The sequence below is a fragment of the Colius striatus genome, chromosome 4, assembly GCF_028858725.1.
Source record: "Colius striatus isolate bColStr4 chromosome 4, bColStr4.1.hap1, whole genome shotgun sequence".
Classification (NCBI taxonomy): domain Eukaryota; kingdom Metazoa; phylum Chordata; class Aves; order Coliiformes; family Coliidae; genus Colius; species Colius striatus.
Genome location: NC_084762.1, coordinates 52,661,951 through 52,680,053, shown reverse-complemented (window position 1 = coordinate 52,680,053; position 18,103 = coordinate 52,661,951). Strand labels below are relative to the sequence as shown.

The 18,103-nt window shown below is 38.9% G+C and overlaps 1 protein-coding gene across 1 annotated transcript in view; it reads right to left on the bottom strand.

The window, feature by feature from the left end:
* Positions 1-1,647: 1,647 nt before the first annotated feature.
* ASXL3 (ASXL transcriptional regulator 3) overlaps positions 1,648-18,103 on the bottom strand; it is a 136,512-nt gene continuing 120,056 nt past the window's right edge. The window contains exons 10-13 of the mRNA XM_061995876.1: positions 16,032-16,128; positions 15,442-15,547; positions 7,998-9,951; positions 1,648-5,316 (exon numbers count right to left, since the gene is read on the bottom strand). Coding sequence (XP_061851860.1) covers positions 1,648-5,316; positions 7,998-9,951; positions 15,442-15,547; positions 16,032-16,128 — 5,826 coding nt within the window. The remainder of the gene's footprint in view (positions 5,317-7,997; positions 9,952-15,441; positions 15,548-16,031; positions 16,129-18,103) is intronic.

Below are 18,103 nucleotides of genomic sequence, written 5' to 3'. Positions count from 1 at the left end.
AATCCAAGCACTATTACATTTCACACATTATTACTATGTTGCTCTCCAAAAGTTGTGGAAGGAAAACCAGTTTTATTGAGCAGTCTGTAAAGGTCTTCGGATTAGTGAGGTTCTACCGTAATGGTAAAAATAACATTTCTTTCTGATGCTGACATTTGGGTAGACCCAATCAACCACATATTGGCAGATGGATGACTTGCAATCCACATTTTGTCTTCTTGAAGTGGGAGTAAAAAAAACCCCAGGGTATTTTCATCTCCCCAGCAGTTGCATGTGCTTTATCCCTTTAAAATATTTTCTTTTTAGGTGAATAGGGCCCCAAAATTACCATTTTTCTTCTCTGCTGTTATGGTCGCTTGTGCATCTGGAATGCAGCTAGAGTCCTGAATGTAAATACAGTACTGGATAAATACTGAAGGTTACTTTAAAGATGCAGTATCCCTTTTAAAAAAATGCCTTTTTGCTTTCAAACTTCTAAAAGGTAGATTAAGGGGCGTAAATTCCCTTGAGGAAAAAAGTCAGTGTTGTAAGTAATTCTAAGAATTACTTTAAATGGCAAAATGCTGACCTGTTTTTTCAATAGAGTAGCTCACATAAGAAGAAAAACAACTGATAATCTAATATTCAACAAGTAACGCAATTAGATTCTTTCCTTATTCACTCATTACAAGAACGCATATTTTTTAGGCCACAGAAAGGCTAAAAATCCAGAACTTATTATATAAGTGTCTGACCCTACCTATATATATTTGGGACTGACAAAGCAATTGGACAGATTAGAGAGATGAATACAAATAAAGAATATTTGAGAGGGAAATAGGAAAAGAGTTTTCTAATCCCCAGTAGAGAAGTTACTTTCTCCAGACTCTCTTGAAGCCAATGTGATTCCAGTGTTGGTCCCACTAACCCATCGCATATATAAATCTTTCTCAAGGAATCAACAAGAAGAGATGATGAGGAAGATTTGATTCCACAGTTCCTGGCAGGCATGGAAGGAAACTCCCCTAAAAATCTAAATTCCTCTTTTTTTTTCCCTGCTAGGTGAAGTGACTATATTTGAGCCCTAGATAGTGAAATTCAATTGGAGAAAACAACCCCGTTGGCAGAAAAAACTGCAAACCAACTTAGAAACTATGGTGGTCGATACCCCACACTTTGCCGCTGCCCCATTCAAACCAGTCACTACTCAGTGTGCTATTCTTTCTGCATAGTTACTCCACTTCTTGCAGAGTTATTCTTCCACTGATCTTTAAGCTGCAGCTTGTATCAACCATCAAAAAGTGGAGAAAAACACGTGCTGCACTTTGTGCAAATAAATAAAAGCTACAAATGACATACACTAATGCTTTTTTTTTAGCACAGCAAGAGAGCTCATGGAAGCTTCAGTAACAAGGTTATCTTCTTTTATTATTATTTTTCTGAAACTACTTCTACAGGTTTCCTCTTCTTCCTCGAAAACAGCACTCAGGCAGAAATAACCAAATTCTGAAAGCACCACGTGGAAGAATAAAACCCCATAAAATAATGAAAAAATAAAAATCAATCAACTAATTGCAACTCATTAGTGTCCTAAACTGTTCCGATTTCTCCGCTTCTTTGTCCTGCTCTCCCATGCTGGTAAGGGATACTGCATCTTTGATTCGGTTCCTACCGTACAACCAGACAAGCTACACACAGTTTGGAAGGCCCTATGCAGTCATCATGACAGAAGGCTCCGCAGCCTTTGCACACAATCATGGCTTTCAGCCTGCAAGAGCATTTCAGTTCCAGTTCATCGGCATTGCTACTGTCAGCAAATTTCTGCACCGGGATCTGCGCGTTCTGGTTAGACAGGCCTGTGGCAGTGTTTGAGCCACTTCCTAAAATCCCAATCGATTTCTCAATTGCAGATGCTGCCCTTTTGAAGCTTGTGCTACCGAAGTGTATCGTTGGATAATTTCCACAGAGCTGCTGCTGCTGCTGTGGGTGCTGCGTCTGTATTTTCTGAGCAGCAAGTTGGGTAAAAGGCTTCTGTGGCTCAGAAAGTAAATAGGAAGAGAAATCTGCATTTTTTAATGCAAACGTTTTTAACTGTTCTTTCACTTCACTCTGATCATAGGAAGCTTGTTTCATGCCCAGTTCGCAGCTGCTGCTTAAACCTTCCTCAAAAGAAATAGGTTCAGATTTTATATTGCTACAGATGCTTGCTGGCTGAGGCCAACTAAGTCTTTTAGTGGTTTCCATAGTAACTGTTGGTTGTTTTTGATCAGAGGGGACTTCTGCATTTGGGTGAGGAGGGGGAGGAGGTGGCAGCGGCGGAGGGGGAGGAGGGGGATGCACTAACGTTTTACTCTGCAGAGTTTGAGAGGCACTGGCAACGTCGTCACCTTCCTTAATCTGAATATTAGGGGAAAACACACTTCCTAGCCTCAGCTGGTGAGCTGCTGTAGAAATATTCACATCTCCCAAGCCCTTCTGTTCCAGGTGTCTGCTAAAAGCAAATGCGCTGCAGCCAGGTGGGCCTTTTGAAGTAGTTTGCAACAAAGCTGCCGTAGGAATGGGGCCTCTTGCAGCCATGGACATTTGGTAAAAATGCTGTCTATGTGAGGTACTAGCTTCTGCGTGAAAGCTGCCATTTTTATCAATGTGAAATAAGCTCTGCTGGAAACTGCATGAAGGCAATGGCCTCTTCTGCTGCTTGATCTCTGGGCTGTGAGCGATTCGGCTCTGAATGGCATGTTTGTTCAGCCACTCCTGCTTAAATGGCTGACCATGCCCTAGCTGATTCATGCTGGAACTAATTACACAAGGAGCCACTTTAACATCTGCGTCCATTGACACCTTCCCAGGCTCACATTTAATTTGAGTGTGTTCCCCTACAGTCCTGGCCATCCTCTTTTTCGGATGGTTTTCACGCTTTCTGATTTGTAGCGGGGCTATGCCGCCTGCTGTAAATCCTTTACCATCTGGATTGGGAGAGTTGGAAGGATGTTCAACAATATTTCTCTCGGATACTGCTGTTTTACATGCTGAGGTAGTTTGCAAAGGCAAAGGAAGCCTGTTAATTTCTAGTTTGGCTCCTGATCGGGGCTGCGGCAGCACTTTCTCTAAAGGCAGATTGCCTTGCAGTAACTGTGTCACTAAAGGATTGTTGGCCTCCACTGACGACAAGCGACAGCTAGAGCCCCCAGCACTGGAAACTCTCTTTAGGGTTTCTGTTGTCAGGGACAGGGAGTCCTCCATGGAGTCTGCAATGGATGTCTTGGAGGTTTGCAGCGGCTGCGTGCTCGTGGCGATTTCTGCAGCCTGGGCAGCCATTTCGGGTCCTGTAAAGTCCTCCGTGTCCATTCTGAAGCACTTGTCAGACTCATTAGTTTCCGATTTAACAGGGACGGCAATGCTTGCCAAAAGACTCCTGGACTGAAGTTCTGACATTTGCGAGTAATTGGAAGGTTCGGTTTTGACGTTTTTTAAGCAGTTTTGCTCTGCGTATTCCTTATGCTTACCAGAGCTAAGATGGCTGACCACTGGCTGGTCTGTACTCATTGCCTCTTCATCATGCCAACAAATCCTATTGCTAGTGTTATACTGACTGGCACAGGCAGCATCTGCTTCATTTTTAAACGCTGAAGGGCCTCTTAATTGCTCAGCAAAGCCTTGGCTGGGAGTAACCACCTCAATTAATTTATCTGGAGGAGCAAGAGGCACTTCTCGGAGACTTGAACAACCTGCCTGCAAGTTCTTGCTGTCTTGCTTTGCTGTAATAGTGATAAAGCCGGAACTGTGCTCAAGGCTTTCATTAGAGACCGCTTCAGGCCTGCTTATGACAGACACCTGAGGACAGGCTATACTTTGTAAGGCAGCTTCTGTCCTTATAGGTCTGCTCTGCAGGTCGATGCTGTTCTCTGCATTTTCAATAGAAGAAGAAAGTGACAGACTGGAATTTAGATTTGTAGTGTGGTCAACAATGACTTTGCAAGGTATAGACCTGTTCATGGCAGTATGTGTAAAGCTCACTGGCTGGGATTTGCCAGAGAGATCCATTCGGTTCCGCGCTCCAGAGCTTTTTTCTAAGAGGTCAGCATTTAATTTAGTAGTGTTATCGTAAGAGCTTATTGTCACCATGTTCCCGGTAAACACTGACATGGGCGGCCTCGCAACAGAATCTGCCGCTGCAAGGGCCTCACTGCAACTCAGAGCTGACCTAACGGTGGTGTGAACGGAGACAGTGCTTTGCTCGTTACACCCAGTTATGGCTATCTTATTTGAAGAAAATCTGTTGGTAGTCCCCACCGGGGGAATCAGTACAGAACTACCAGAGAGATGATTTGGCAAATTACTGGCAATAGATGAGGCTGGCACAGTGGCATAGTGACTGGAGACTGCGTTATTTGCACCGCTACTTGGTATTGGCAGCCTTTTGTCATCGATGGCGTTTGATAAGACCGTGCTGTCTATGGAGACTGGTACATTACTGTTATCAAGACATTTTGGTCCACCAGTTATGCATGGAGTATCGGCCCCTTGGATGGTTTTTAGCATATTCATATTACAAGCTGAAACTGCTGTGTTTGCACTGTCAACAGACATTAAAACAGAGGATTTATCAACAGAACTTGCAAAAGAAAGTTCTTTAATTGCTCCAGACATAGCAGTGCTGCAAACAGACACAGAGACTGAACTTTTATTATAAAGCACTGGCACACTGTTACTTTCAGTAGAGGTAGATGAAATCATTTTCTCACACAATTGTGGCATAGGTATATTTTCATCAGAACTGTGCACAGGTATCTCAGTAGCAGTTTCTGGTAATGTAGCTGTGTTAAGTGACTGCTGTAATAAAGCGGTAGTCTCACGGTGATGAGCAGACTTGTTGCTAGGGGACCTGCAGTTAGGATTAACTATAATGACACCGGTAGAACCTTCAATCTTTGTGTCAGTAGACGTTGGTAGCTCCAGAGATGAGGTACTTTCCTTTGAGCTGAACTGAGACTTTGATTCTTTATTAGTCTGGAGTAAATGAGCTCTGGCTTGATGCTTTGCAAACAGCTTGGCCTTTGTTTGCTCCTTGATGTGTGCCAGCGTTCTTGTCTTCCCACCTTCGCATGGGGTCCCCATTGCTCCAGAGACTATGCTCGCAGCTGCTGCCACGGCTGCTGCAGCGGCAGCTTCTCTTTGGGCTCTTGCTTGCTGAGCTCTTGCTTTGATATCTGCAAGAGTTCTAGCCCCTGTGTTTCTCCCACTGCTGACCGATGTACTCGGGGAAACTCGAGGTTCTGGTTTAGAAACAGGTTGGCTCTTGATGATAAAAGGTGGTCCAATTTTTGAAAGCTGAATCTAAAGGAAGGAGAAAACCAATAATTTTAATGAGATGATTGACTTGCTAAAATCACCATCTGTCTCTTAAAGGAGTCGGAGGAAGGTAATGAAGGGAATTACTGATTGGTGTAGCTGGACAGAGAAATGCTAAGATTAATATTTATACTCCAGAATTTTATCATCCTCCAGCATGATTAACTGACACCTGTATTAGCCTACACACATCGATCCTCCTGACAGGAGGAAAGATTGAACTGGATGACAACATGATGCTTATCTGATACAGTTTGTCGTATCTCTTTCATATGCAGCATATCTAACTGATATCAACAGGCCGAGTGCAGTCATACTGAAAAAGAACCTACCACTAAGCACTTGCTGCAAATGTGTGAAAAGTAACGATCATGTAGTGCTTTTGCTCCCTGGTCTCCAATGACTAAGACAACAGCTACAGCCTGTCTTTCACTTACATACCAGACAACAAATCCTGCCTTTAGACAGGACATAGCAGTGTCTCCACTGAGCCTGTTTTTCACGTTACACCACAGAGCACTTTAGACTAGTGGTATAAAAGAAGTGAATCACCAAAGGATACACCTTTCACTTCCTTACTCACAATTCTAAGAGACTCGCTTTAGTACATCCCTGAAATACCTCCTACACTACTGCACTTCAAAAATGAAATCCTTAAACTTAAACATATTAAAAATGCAAATATTAATGTTTCAAATGCCTAAAACTTTAAGCTAAATAATAACCCATAACATTACAGGGATTATTAGTATGCTTCCAGTTAGGCACATCTGTTTTCAGGATTAGAGATTAAGAGTCCTGGGATCGCTTGATAACTCATATAGTCTCTCAGAATACCCAAAGGTTGGCAGAAAAATTTCACTTTCTAAAAAGGGACGTATGTTTAGCCTCTGTCCACAGTAACAGGACTCGGTGGCTAAAGCTGTGACTTCTGAAAGGAACTGAGAAGAAAACCAGGTAGTATTTGCAGAAAAAGTAACCATAAGGTATGACGGGAAGTGACAGTTGTATAGCAGAATTATTTGGGAGAACGGGGGTTCTTTTTCCTCTTTTAATTACAAAGGACAGGGGGTTGTTGTCGAGAGGATGCAAGAGCCAAATATTTGTTAAAAACCCATTGTCCAAAACGATTTTTTCTAAATGCTTGCCAGTTTTTCAGTATTCCCATTCACTGGTTGGAGGCTTCAGGGAGGTACAGTTCTTAAGACTGTGCAAGACCTACAGCATCTGATATTCTATAAGAGATCTGTGGAAATCACTATTAAAACACTATTGTAATATATAGCCACTAAGATAACTCTGGAGGGCTGGAATACTTCATTTTCCTAGTCATTAAATTTTTGGCTTATAAATAAACACTCATGTTTAATATTGTGAGACTTTAACATTTACTAGAATCTATCTTAAAGAAGATCACAAACTCATAATTATTTTAAAATATTTTGCTTTCTGTTTCAGTAGCAGATTTTCCAGTTTCCACTTTGCATCACTAGAAATGCTGAAGCTTTAAGTGCTTATTATTTTTATTATTATAGTTATGACCTTTTTTTATTCCCCAGTGATCTATTTTCCTCTGTGCTTAGAGAGTGATTAGAATTTATTAGGCTAGATAGAGATCTTCCAAATATGAAAAGAGTATCACGAAACTCAGAACGGGCTAACTTCCAGTTGCCTCACTGCTCATAAAAATAAATTAGTTGAAAAATGCTGCTGCACTAGTGATTAAAACAGTTAGCCTATTTGCCCTCCTGGCCATATTAACAATGTTCAGTGATTGCAGCAGTTAAAAATAAATGCAGAAAAGGGCATTTCTGAATAATCAGGAACTGGTATTGCAAAGTCAATGGCGTCAGTTCAGCAAATTGGATCTAAAGCTTGGATGATGTCATCATGTACAAAATTAAAAGGGTCAGAACGAGCCTATATGTAACTAAATCTACAGATTCCCCCATTAGGAAAAAAAAGCCTTTAACTGGAATTTACTTTCTTGCATAGCAGAATGATACACATAGAAGCTTTTGCTTAGTTAGTGTATCTTTTTTACTTTTGCTTTGCCATTAACAAAGATATCTACAAATATATCAATTACACACATCCCCCTGATAACCAGGTCTCTGTTTCCAAATAACGATATGGGGATATCTTACACTTCAGCTTACGCCAAGCCTTGGGCTTGCAAAGGGATCTCCAAAAACTCTGACCCTAGGTTCTCTCACTGGATTAAGGCACTAGTTGTTTTTCTTAGTATTGTTTAAGATAACATCTATTATTTATGCTTGCTAGAGAAGTCATCTCCAGGAGAACAAGCGGATAATACAGTTGGGCAATTAGCAAAACAAGTGGCACTGTGTAAATGATCGGGAAGCTCTTGAATTAGATTAAGTCATAGATCCTGAAAAATTTTCCCTCTGACAAAAGCCATTTTCCAGCTAAGAGTTTGACCGAACAACTATAGGTATATTTATACCAGAAGTAATTTGGCATGGTAGGGATGTAATCATAAAAGAAAACCATTAGTTTTCTTGAGAAAAATGGTTAGAAAACCATTACTAACGTCCCTCACATCTCCACAAAAAATACACCGTGCACTGTGTCTGCATGCAGTCAGTAAGAGGGAGATCATAAACCTTTTATTTCAAAGACAGCCTTTTTATTTGCTACTTTACCTTAAGAGGAGGAACTCTGGGTTCTTCTCTGGGTGGCTGATCTTTATCAGATGGACTCGTTGATGAAGCACTACGGTTAGGCTGATCATCATCTATTCTTGCTCTCTTCTCTTTGCAGATTCCAAAACTGTGCTGTTCTGCTGTCTTTCTCTTTGGGATCTCTGGGTCTCTACCTTCATTCCTCACTTCAGGTGATTTTGTAGGTTCTAATGACTTGGAAGCATGTGAACTCTCTACACGGCTTTGGGTGCTGCCTGTTAGTTTGTGAGATTTACTTCTGCATACTTCAGAGAATGTAGCTTTCTCTAGAGATGAGGTATATAGTTTATCATGTGGCTTTGATGGAAGCAATTCAATATTTTTGCCAACTGATCCCTCTGTTAAGATGGCTACCTCTGATGGCAAGAGTGCACCTTTCTTGTCACCTCTTTGCTGAATACCGTGATTTTTAATTTTGATTGCCTCTGGAGGAGAGTGCTCTGGGATGGATACACTGTAGGATTTCTCAGTTTCAGAACGTGACTTACATGGCTGATGACAGAGGCTTTTGCTTTGAGGCTCTTCCAACACTGAAGTATCAGGTATTACTGTTAGAGGACCAACTTTCATATTTTCAGGGGCACTGTGAAGTTGCTTTGGCTGAACAACAAGATTATCTTCTTGAACCACCTTAGGAATGGCAGAGCTTTCTTCTTTCAAAGTGGGAAGGGAGTCTTCCAACAAGCATGGTGATTTCCTTTGTTGCAGAATAAGTCTTTCATTGCTTGGGGAACTAGAAACTGGAGATGTCTCTGATGGAAGAGGCAAACTATTTACCACCGATGTTTCAGAAGTTAGAAGAACAGAAGATACGGAAGATGTTTCTGATGTTAAAGGCAAATCTGACATTGGAGATGTTTCTGATGTTAAAGGTAAATTAGAAGCTGGTGATGTCTCTGATGTTAAAGGTAAATTTGACATCAGAGATGCTTCTGAGGTTACAGGCGAGGTGGACATTGGAGAGATTTCTGACATTAAAGGTGTATGCAAGCTTTCATCACTGGCTTTTTGCTGAATATCACTTTCAATGTTTTCTGTACTGGACACTTCAGATGAACAAGCTGTTTCAAGGGATGCTGGAGTACAGGGTTCCTCTGAAGTTGACTGAGCGTCTCCTCCAGGAGAGGCAATGCAAACACATGGTCCTTCCGGACTTCCAGAAGAAAAGGAAGTTTCAGAAACACAAGCATTCTCAGACAACTGTTCCTCAGGGTCACTTTGAAGCTCCATATCCACCGCAATGCCTCCACCAGTGAACAAGGAGCCTTCCAGAGCAGCATTTTGCATTTCTGGTGCTATTATCTCTTTTGCAGACTCGGTATCATTCTCTGCTATATCACTGACAGAGTTTGTGGATGAAGCTGATTGTGCTGGTGATATGCAATCCTCCAGCTGATCTATCACAACTGACATCTCCTCCTGAGGGCATTCTGACTTCAACTCCACTTTAATTTCAATGTGAGATACAGTATCTGTTACATCATTCATTGTGACACAAGACTCAGTGCTGTCTGCAAGCTGTACTGCCTCTGTTTCTTCATTTGTGCCAGACGGACTTACTGAATCCTCAGAAAACTCACGTTCTGTTTTATGGTTCTCCTCCTGGCATTCACAAATGCTTGTCTCAACCTCTTCAGCAATCTCCTCCTGAATGATTGATTCTTCAGGTATCAGTATATCCTCTGAGTCTGCTGTCAGATCCTTGACAGGAACTTGTTCCATACTACAAAGAGAAGGACAGTAATCTTTCTCAGGTAAAGGTGGAATTTTAGTGCCTTTCTCTTCTTGGTCCTCAAAAGTTGCTTGCTTAGAAGGACCAGGCGTACTAGAAGATCCACACAAAGAATTACTTTCATCTTCATCATTGTTCTGCACTGCAGTCAGTTTCATTGACTCTCCTCTTGACATTCCCAATCTAAATAAAAACACACAAATTAAAAAGTTCTCATCACAGACATGATAAAAGAATAGGATTGTCTTTCTTGCCCACATCTTTTACTTAGAAAAACTGCATCTTTTCCTGTTTGAAATAGTGGTTCGGTTGTTTGGTTAAGCTGTGGCTGACTAATTTATAGGTGGCTTTATATATTTTGGAAGCTCAGATTTTTTTATGAGTGCTAAAAATCTTCAATATTGTTTTAAAAAACAATCTAGTATTCATTATTTAACTACTTAACACTTCAGTGGGGGAAAAAAAGCAAGCTACACAGATTCACCACTACTAAAACCCTATTTAAATTTCTGTGTTTTTTTTTTTTTTAAAAAAACCCCAAACCAATAGTGCAATGCTAATAAGGCATGCATTGCAGAGGATGTGGACAACTAGCTCTTCTTTAACTAGTAACCGTTCTAAACAAAATCCCTTTGCTTCCTCCTACACCAGCATTTAGGGTCAATACAGCCAGCTATGGCTTAAATGATGCACTTTAAAGAAAAAGCTGCACCTAAAACTAATGAGGCAAAGCATGTGTTTCAGTTTTATAATCTGACATTCATTTCAAATTTATGATGAAAATCTAAATTACTCCACTTCAGCCTCACTTTACAACTCAAGAGTGAGTTATAAAGATCTCAGTTGACAGCTTGTGTGGTTTTTCTCCATTCTTTTGGCAAAATGAATACTTCCCTTAAGATAAAGTCTACTTCTAAATAAATAGATCTATGTATATACTATCCATTTGATTTCACTATAATTAAGAAGTGGTTTAACACTCTTAAGGAACTAAAGACACGTATTTACAATCTATGCATTCATTCTCAGAGATGACGTGTAAAGGAACCATTTCTACGTATTACTTCAACAGAATTAAAGAAACCTACAACAAACTAAACCATAAGCCAAGGGCTGAAAAAATTGGTTATTTTAAAAAATGTGTGCACTCTGACACACATTTCTGTCTAAGGACAGGGAGACTAGAGGTGTTCAGCATCTTCAGTAAGATTTTTGAAGCAAACTTTGTGCCTCAGCAATTCCATACTAGTAGAAAATAAACAAGAGTTTTGTTGGAAGCCTTAAAGATATTTTACGGTCTTAAGGATCTTCCAGTCTAATTAACAACGGTTTGACCTCGGTTCTCATTTTAATCAGAAAACAAAGAATAACATGGAAATAAATAAGCATAAAAGATATTAAGAAATTGTGGAAGCAAGACAACCAACTTGTCGATGTGCAGCCAGAGGATACAGAGACCACAAAGGCTGGTGTATGCGGAAGTACAGAATAAACATAAAATCTGAGGTTGCGCGTTTTAAAAATACTGAACAGATGAATCAAAGCAATTGATGTAAACACATAGAAAAACCCCCACAGTACAGAACTGTTACCCCAAAAAGCACTCTCAGGATACATATTAATATTACCTACTACATTTAATATGCACTCCTTATGCCATCAATAGGCTGAGGAAGGATCCTCTAGAGAGCAACTCAGAACAGCAAATTCACATCTCCTGCATGAAATGTGTTTCAGAAGATATGTCTTCTTCTATACAGACTATAGGTTCCCTATATGGTCTAAGTTTAGATGAGTAATTTTTAGTTTACTTAGGTTTAGGTGAATAATTTTCTTCCTCTAAAATTGGTTGTGTAAACGAGCAAAAGCTACCTTGGAAAATGAGGCAGGGGAAAGAAATCACCGCATTACTGAAAACTGAATCAGTGCTCTATTCTATCTAGATGGCAAAAATATATTGCCTGATAGTTATCTTTATGGAATGAAGGAGAGGATAAAGGTGAATGCAACTGTCACATGGACAGTGTACAAATACACACATTCTAGTATCATATTGAAGAGTAAGAATTGTAAGAAAAATCAGATAATGTAAGATTAAAGGCCAGAAGAACACATACTGAATCTTAATTTTTTTTGAAGTATTGGAAATACTACTGTCTTGAAGAAGATACTGCACTAAAGAAAAAGGCTTTCAAAAGGAGAAGGCTCAAGATCAGCATGTTTAAGGAAATCTCGGATTGCAACAAAAACAGTTGATCTGTCTTCTTCCTTAGAGAAAAAGACATCCAAAGTTTGCAAAACAGCACAAAAATACGAGTGCAGCAGTAAATAAACATCAGTCAAAGTGATAAAGACAGGTTGGGGAATGTTAGAGAGTAGTACAGGGGAAAGGGACCTGGGGGTCAATTCTGGGCCACTCAGTTCAAGGAGGACAGGGAACTGCTGGAGAAAGTTCAGCACAGGGCCACAAAGATGATGGAGTGGAGCATCTCCCTTATGATGAAAAGCTGAGGGAGCTGGGGCTCTTTAGCTGGGAGGAGACTGAGGGGTGACCTCAGTAATGTTTACAAATACATAAAGGTGGGTGTCAGCAGGATGCAGTCAGGCTGTTCTCAGTGATGCCCAACGGTAGGACAAAGGGCAATGGGTATAAGCTGGAACATAAAAGACTCCAAAGAAATACAGGGAAAAACTTCTTCACTGTGAGGGTGATGGAGCACTGGAACAGGCTGCCCAGATGACTTGTGGAGTCTCCTTCTTTGGAGACATTTAAACCCCATCTAGACCAGTTCCTATTTGACCTGCTCTACGTGGTCCTGCTCTGGCAGTGGGGTTGGACTAGATGATCTTTTGAGGTCTCTTGCAACCCTTAAGATTCTGTGATTTTGGGACTCAAGTAATGAAGTAAGGGCAGTCAGTCATCAAATTAAAAAACTCAAAAAAGCTATTCAAGGATATATGGATGCTGATACTCTATAATGCTGTGGTAAGTAGTACCGGGAAAAATACATTTAAAAAAATAATGGAGGGTGAAATCAGCAGTAAAATTTAGAGGAGGTCTACCCAAAATTACAGTTTTGATTTAGTGAGCTGGCAGTACTGTCCCAACACACAACTCTCTCAAGAGCAGGAAAAGCAATAATATATTGAGACAATAATGTAGAACCCGTGTAATCCTTGGGCACCAGACCTGAAGAATGTGGATTTCTGGTAAAACATGCATCAGTTAATCCTGGATAAGTGACCACAGAATGAAGTTTTTTTTTTTTAAAGAAAGTCAGGGAGAGAAGAAACAAACACGAGGAAGTGGAAAGAGAACATAAATGGATAAAAGTGAACTCCAACTGATGGTCCCATGATAAATAGCCTGGGTATAGATAAGAACTAAGATAAGAACTCAACAAATATAACGTGTAGAGCTAAGACGGAGGAAGCACTCTAAAAGCCTTTGAATACCATGAATTGGAGAGTGTGTAAAAATGTTTACAAAGATTCTGTGTCTATTAATGGTCTTTCTATAAGTGTAAGGTGAAACTTAAATTTACTTATGAAACATTAAAAAATCAAATTAACTGAAGTCAGAGCAAAGATACAAGATTGACTGTAAAGTGAGCAAGTCAGACTGCAATCCATATTTTGAGAAATAGCTCAGGAAGCTCTCAAAATCTGCTATTTCATTTGAAGCAACATAGGTGAAAAGAGACAAAGTCGAGTCATATACAAAGCAACTTTAAAAAACAATATGAAAAAAGGCAAGAGAACTTGCATAAGGTGGAAACTACAGCAAAAACTATCATTCAGTCAGTAAACAATGAGAAAAAGTACTTAAGTCTCGCCAAGCAGAAAAGAAGTAGAATCTGCCTACGTAACAGTCAGCAACAAGAATGCAAGTGAAACAACACAAGTTTGGGAAAGGGCAGAGAGGAGCAAATTCAATACTATCATCAAAATGGAAATTATGTGCAATATAACAATTTGCATAACAATGTTGATGTCAGGAACCTATCAGTCCAAATGACAAGTATCATTGCAGACGATGCTATTATCTGCCAACCATTACAGTGTCTAGCATTCAGCTAGCATGGCAGGACTGATGGCTCTCTGAAATTATGGGCATCACTCCCTGTGCATGTGACAGTCATTTGTGATGGAGCAATAGGCTTCAGCTAGAGTGAGGTACTCACTCATGCTTTCCTGGTACTAAACTACTGTTTGTGGTAGGCCCCGTGCCAACACCTTACACAGCCTTTTCCTTCACGAAAGGTTGGTAACTGACTCTTCTCTTGACATGCATAATGGAAAGCCATTATGTTCCTTATCTAAAAATCTAATTGATATTTTTTGATACTAAAGGGATCAACACCTGGACTATGTTGAGGTCTCAGATCTTAAGTAAGAAATTAATCACTTGACAATGTGTACCATATGTCTGCCATATGAAGACCCTAGAATTTCCATTGTATGTAAAGATAAGGTGGTGTAGAGATAGAATTCATGCTGGGAGGATGTACCTAGCAAAGATGTGCAAAATAAATTATTCAAATTGATCTGTTGATTCACTGCCTTGCTTTCACTACATTTCCTAGTGGTCCAAGGCAGAGGATTATAAGTGCAGAAGCACTTCAGCTAATGCCTTAATCTTTAAGATAATCACTTATATGAAGAGTTCCCTGTGCCTTGGATTCCTAAGGAAAAATCACCTAACAACAAAACTAAGACACCTGATGTGACGATAGCTCTCGTGGCACATTTTGACCTGCTATATATTATGCACAAATTCCATTAAAACATACCTGAAAATAATAAAAACCTCAAATAACTTCTAAAAAATTTGTTTCTACTTTATAATAATAATTTTAATACTTAATATTTTTAAAAATAGAGATTAAATTTTAAGTACTGATGGATTAACTTTTAAAGCATTTTTTAAAAAAGGAATAGCCTTGCATTTTAAAAGGATGTGAATCTCCTTAAATTTTTATTTAGAAAACCCCTGACTGTAAGAACTGAATCTCCAGCTGCTGCAGAATACCATCTCTATATAATCAATGAAATTGTGCTGACTCCTTCCTTTTGTGCACCTGGAGTGATACTAATTCATTTTAGTCAGTTAAGTATATTTATTTGTTCTTTGCATCTCACTTCTAAAATCAGACTAGTCATTATCACTTTCATTTGTCTCTAGTCAGTATTTCTTCTACGTTGCATGTTCTACTCCAGCAAAGAGCCATCTTAGTCAAAAACAAAAAAAAACCCCACTATTTGATTTTAGAAACTTTGCATCTAGCTTAGAAAAAGATAAAATAAAATCATTCTACAGAAATATCTCTAGTGTGTACAAGCTGTATTTATATTTTGCAGGAAGAGAGAATTGCCTTAATGCTATCTTTTAAAAGATAATTAGAAAAGACTCAAAAGCTTAGGCCTTGTGTCTTAAGCTCTCCTTGGAATTAATTTTTATGGATGAGTTATGAACCTTTAAAATTGCAATTGTAATGCAAGTGCAGAGACACCACTATAATTCTACTCACAACTTAGAATGAGAATGACTGCCTTTGATAACCGCTTTATTAAGTTTTACAGCATATGACTGTGCTATGTGAAGCAGAGAACTATATTTTCATTTCCTCCTAAAAGAAAATAAAAAATGTTTTCACTTGCTTTAATACTTACTTTTCACCATAAAACCTTTCAAAGAATTTTTCTTTCCAAGGCTCTGTTTTCTTTTCCTTTTCAATCTCTTGTCTGATGCGCAACTGCATTTCTGGTGTAAATTCTCCTAAAAAACAAATACTAACATATTGAATAAAAGTGTCAAGGATTAGCTTAATATGGGTAATTACAGACACAGAGATGACATACAGTGATTTGTGTTACAGTCATCAAATTGCAGTTACACTTATATTCAATTGCAAATGGAAATAATGAAAATCAAAAGTGAGTGTCACATAGAAAGATTTAATTTACCATATAACATCAATATTTCAAAAGTCTTTTGGTGGGATTTAGTTGCATGCATTTAGGTTTCCAAGGCTGGCAGCAATGAAAATGTTTGGTTTATTTTTTTAAAAACTGTCAAAATGAGCTGCCACAGCAAGCTGTAAAAATGTGCACTAAATTAAAAATGGAATCAGCAGTTTTTCTCTTGCTGAATTACTGGTGTGTATTTCACTTGCCATTCTAAAAGTATTTCTCGAATGTAGCAACATTCTTCATAAAAACAATTAACCTTTGGTAGATCTGAGAAGAAGCAGAGAAGTTACCTTCTGCCAATCGCTGCTTCCACCCCTGTGCTGCATACGCGAAGAATTCATTATTTAGAGCGGAGCTACTGAGGCGCAAAACCCCATCACTTCCCATCTAGAAAATAAGCCGACGGGAGCAGAAGATAGTGTCAGAAATAGCGTCAGCTAAGATTACATGAAAACTAGAGTTCCAATTAAGGGAAATGGGGAGGGATAGGGAATAACAAAGAAAATTACCTACTACTACTAAACCAGCATTTTCATTATAGTTGTTACTGTAAATGCAAGTGGACTAATGTACCATCAGTGTGCTCTCTTCAGTCATCAGTATTACTGATGGCAATTGAGTTTACAATTGATTGATGTGTTTTAATCACAGCCCTCTATCTTGTGCCTATATCTAGAGCCATTGCACACAATCAAAAATCAAGATCGTTATTGTACTCGTGCCTGTGCCCAGAATACAGTACAGAACAAATTAATTAAATGTAATGAAGACAGTAAGATTTTTGTTCCTAAATTAACCTAACACTCATGCTAGTTAACATGCTGTACTGCCAGAAGGGTGGATGACAGGTAACCTTAACAAAATAACTGGTGTAAACTCAGTACTAAAACTGAAAACAGCTATACACATAATTTCATAGGCATCAACAGTGAAAACTGTGGAAGAACATTATCATTATTTTTTGCTTTCTATGTGGGTCAAATATTCAATGATCAGACACCACTAAAAGTCTTAATCACAGTATATTTCTACAATGGCTTTTAAAAACAATCCAACTACTGAGCTTTCTTCTAGCATAAAATTGAATGCTTATTTTCAAATTGTGAGGATATGTCTGACTATTGAAGGAACTTTAATAACTGAAAAAAATATATAAAACACATTAGCAGTGGGTATTGCCTCTACTGTAATTAATAAACAGACAATAAAATCAAACTAGCAAACAGAAAAAGAGAAGAAACACCAGAAGATGTAACGTTGCTGGAACACTCAGTATTTTACATCTTTTAAGGTAACTAAAAGATGTTTGACCACATAAATTGTGATTGAGCAGTAAAAAAGAGCAAATTTTCCAGAACATTAACACATGCTTTAGCTATGTAACGTCCTCCAGTTGTCAGTGCTTGTTTTAAACTGGAGCCAAAGAAGCAGACATGTCAGAAATATTAAACAAAATTTAGCTGTATCTCCCTCACTGAGCTCTATATTTCACTGATAATATTGGCCCTACTTTCAGAACAGCCTTTGCCAATTTACTCATTGCCTAGCTGACATCCTGACATCTCATAGCAGTAAACTGAAAAGATGTGAAGTAGTAAACAGAGAAATAGAGTGGCAAGCATGGACTCTGAGAAACAGGCAATGCTAAAGGCACTTGATTACAGGAAGAAAACAGTACACGCGTAGTGCATCCCTCAGCAGGATATGAACCTACAGTACTGCTGCCTGTGTTTTCCAGTTATATGGCATTGTTTAACCAACAAGTCATATGATGAGCATTCAAGTAGGGTGGATATAGCCACCCTACTTCTGTGCTCCTCAGATGTGGGCTGAACACATACATATTAATTGCAGATAGGCTATGACTAATGCTGAAAATGGAAAAGATTGGAAAGAAACAGTGAAACGTGAATCAGAAGCAGCAAGAAAATAAAACCAGTGAGACAAGAGAAAGGCCATAAAGAACACGTACTTATTCTATAAATAAAATTGGTATTACACATTATTTTCTTTCTGCACAAATGAACTTTTCCAGAAATATTTAAATTCCGGAATTAATATATTAAAGTAAGATTTTTAGACACCAGTGTCTCTCACACATAAACAAAGAAACTTTTATATGGTCAAAACCAGGACTTACACAATTTGCTAAAAAAGAGAAGCTAAGAAATTACAAATAAAAGAATCACAACTTACTAAATAAATAATTCTTTCTTTGTCAAAGAAAGGTGTTCAAGCTTCCTTCAGTTTCAACACAGAAGACTGAAATGAAATAGTAACACCCACTCATGTAGGTTCTACTCGAAACTTTAGTAAATTTAAGATTTTATCCTTGAACCTGACAGTGTTTTTCAAGAAAGAA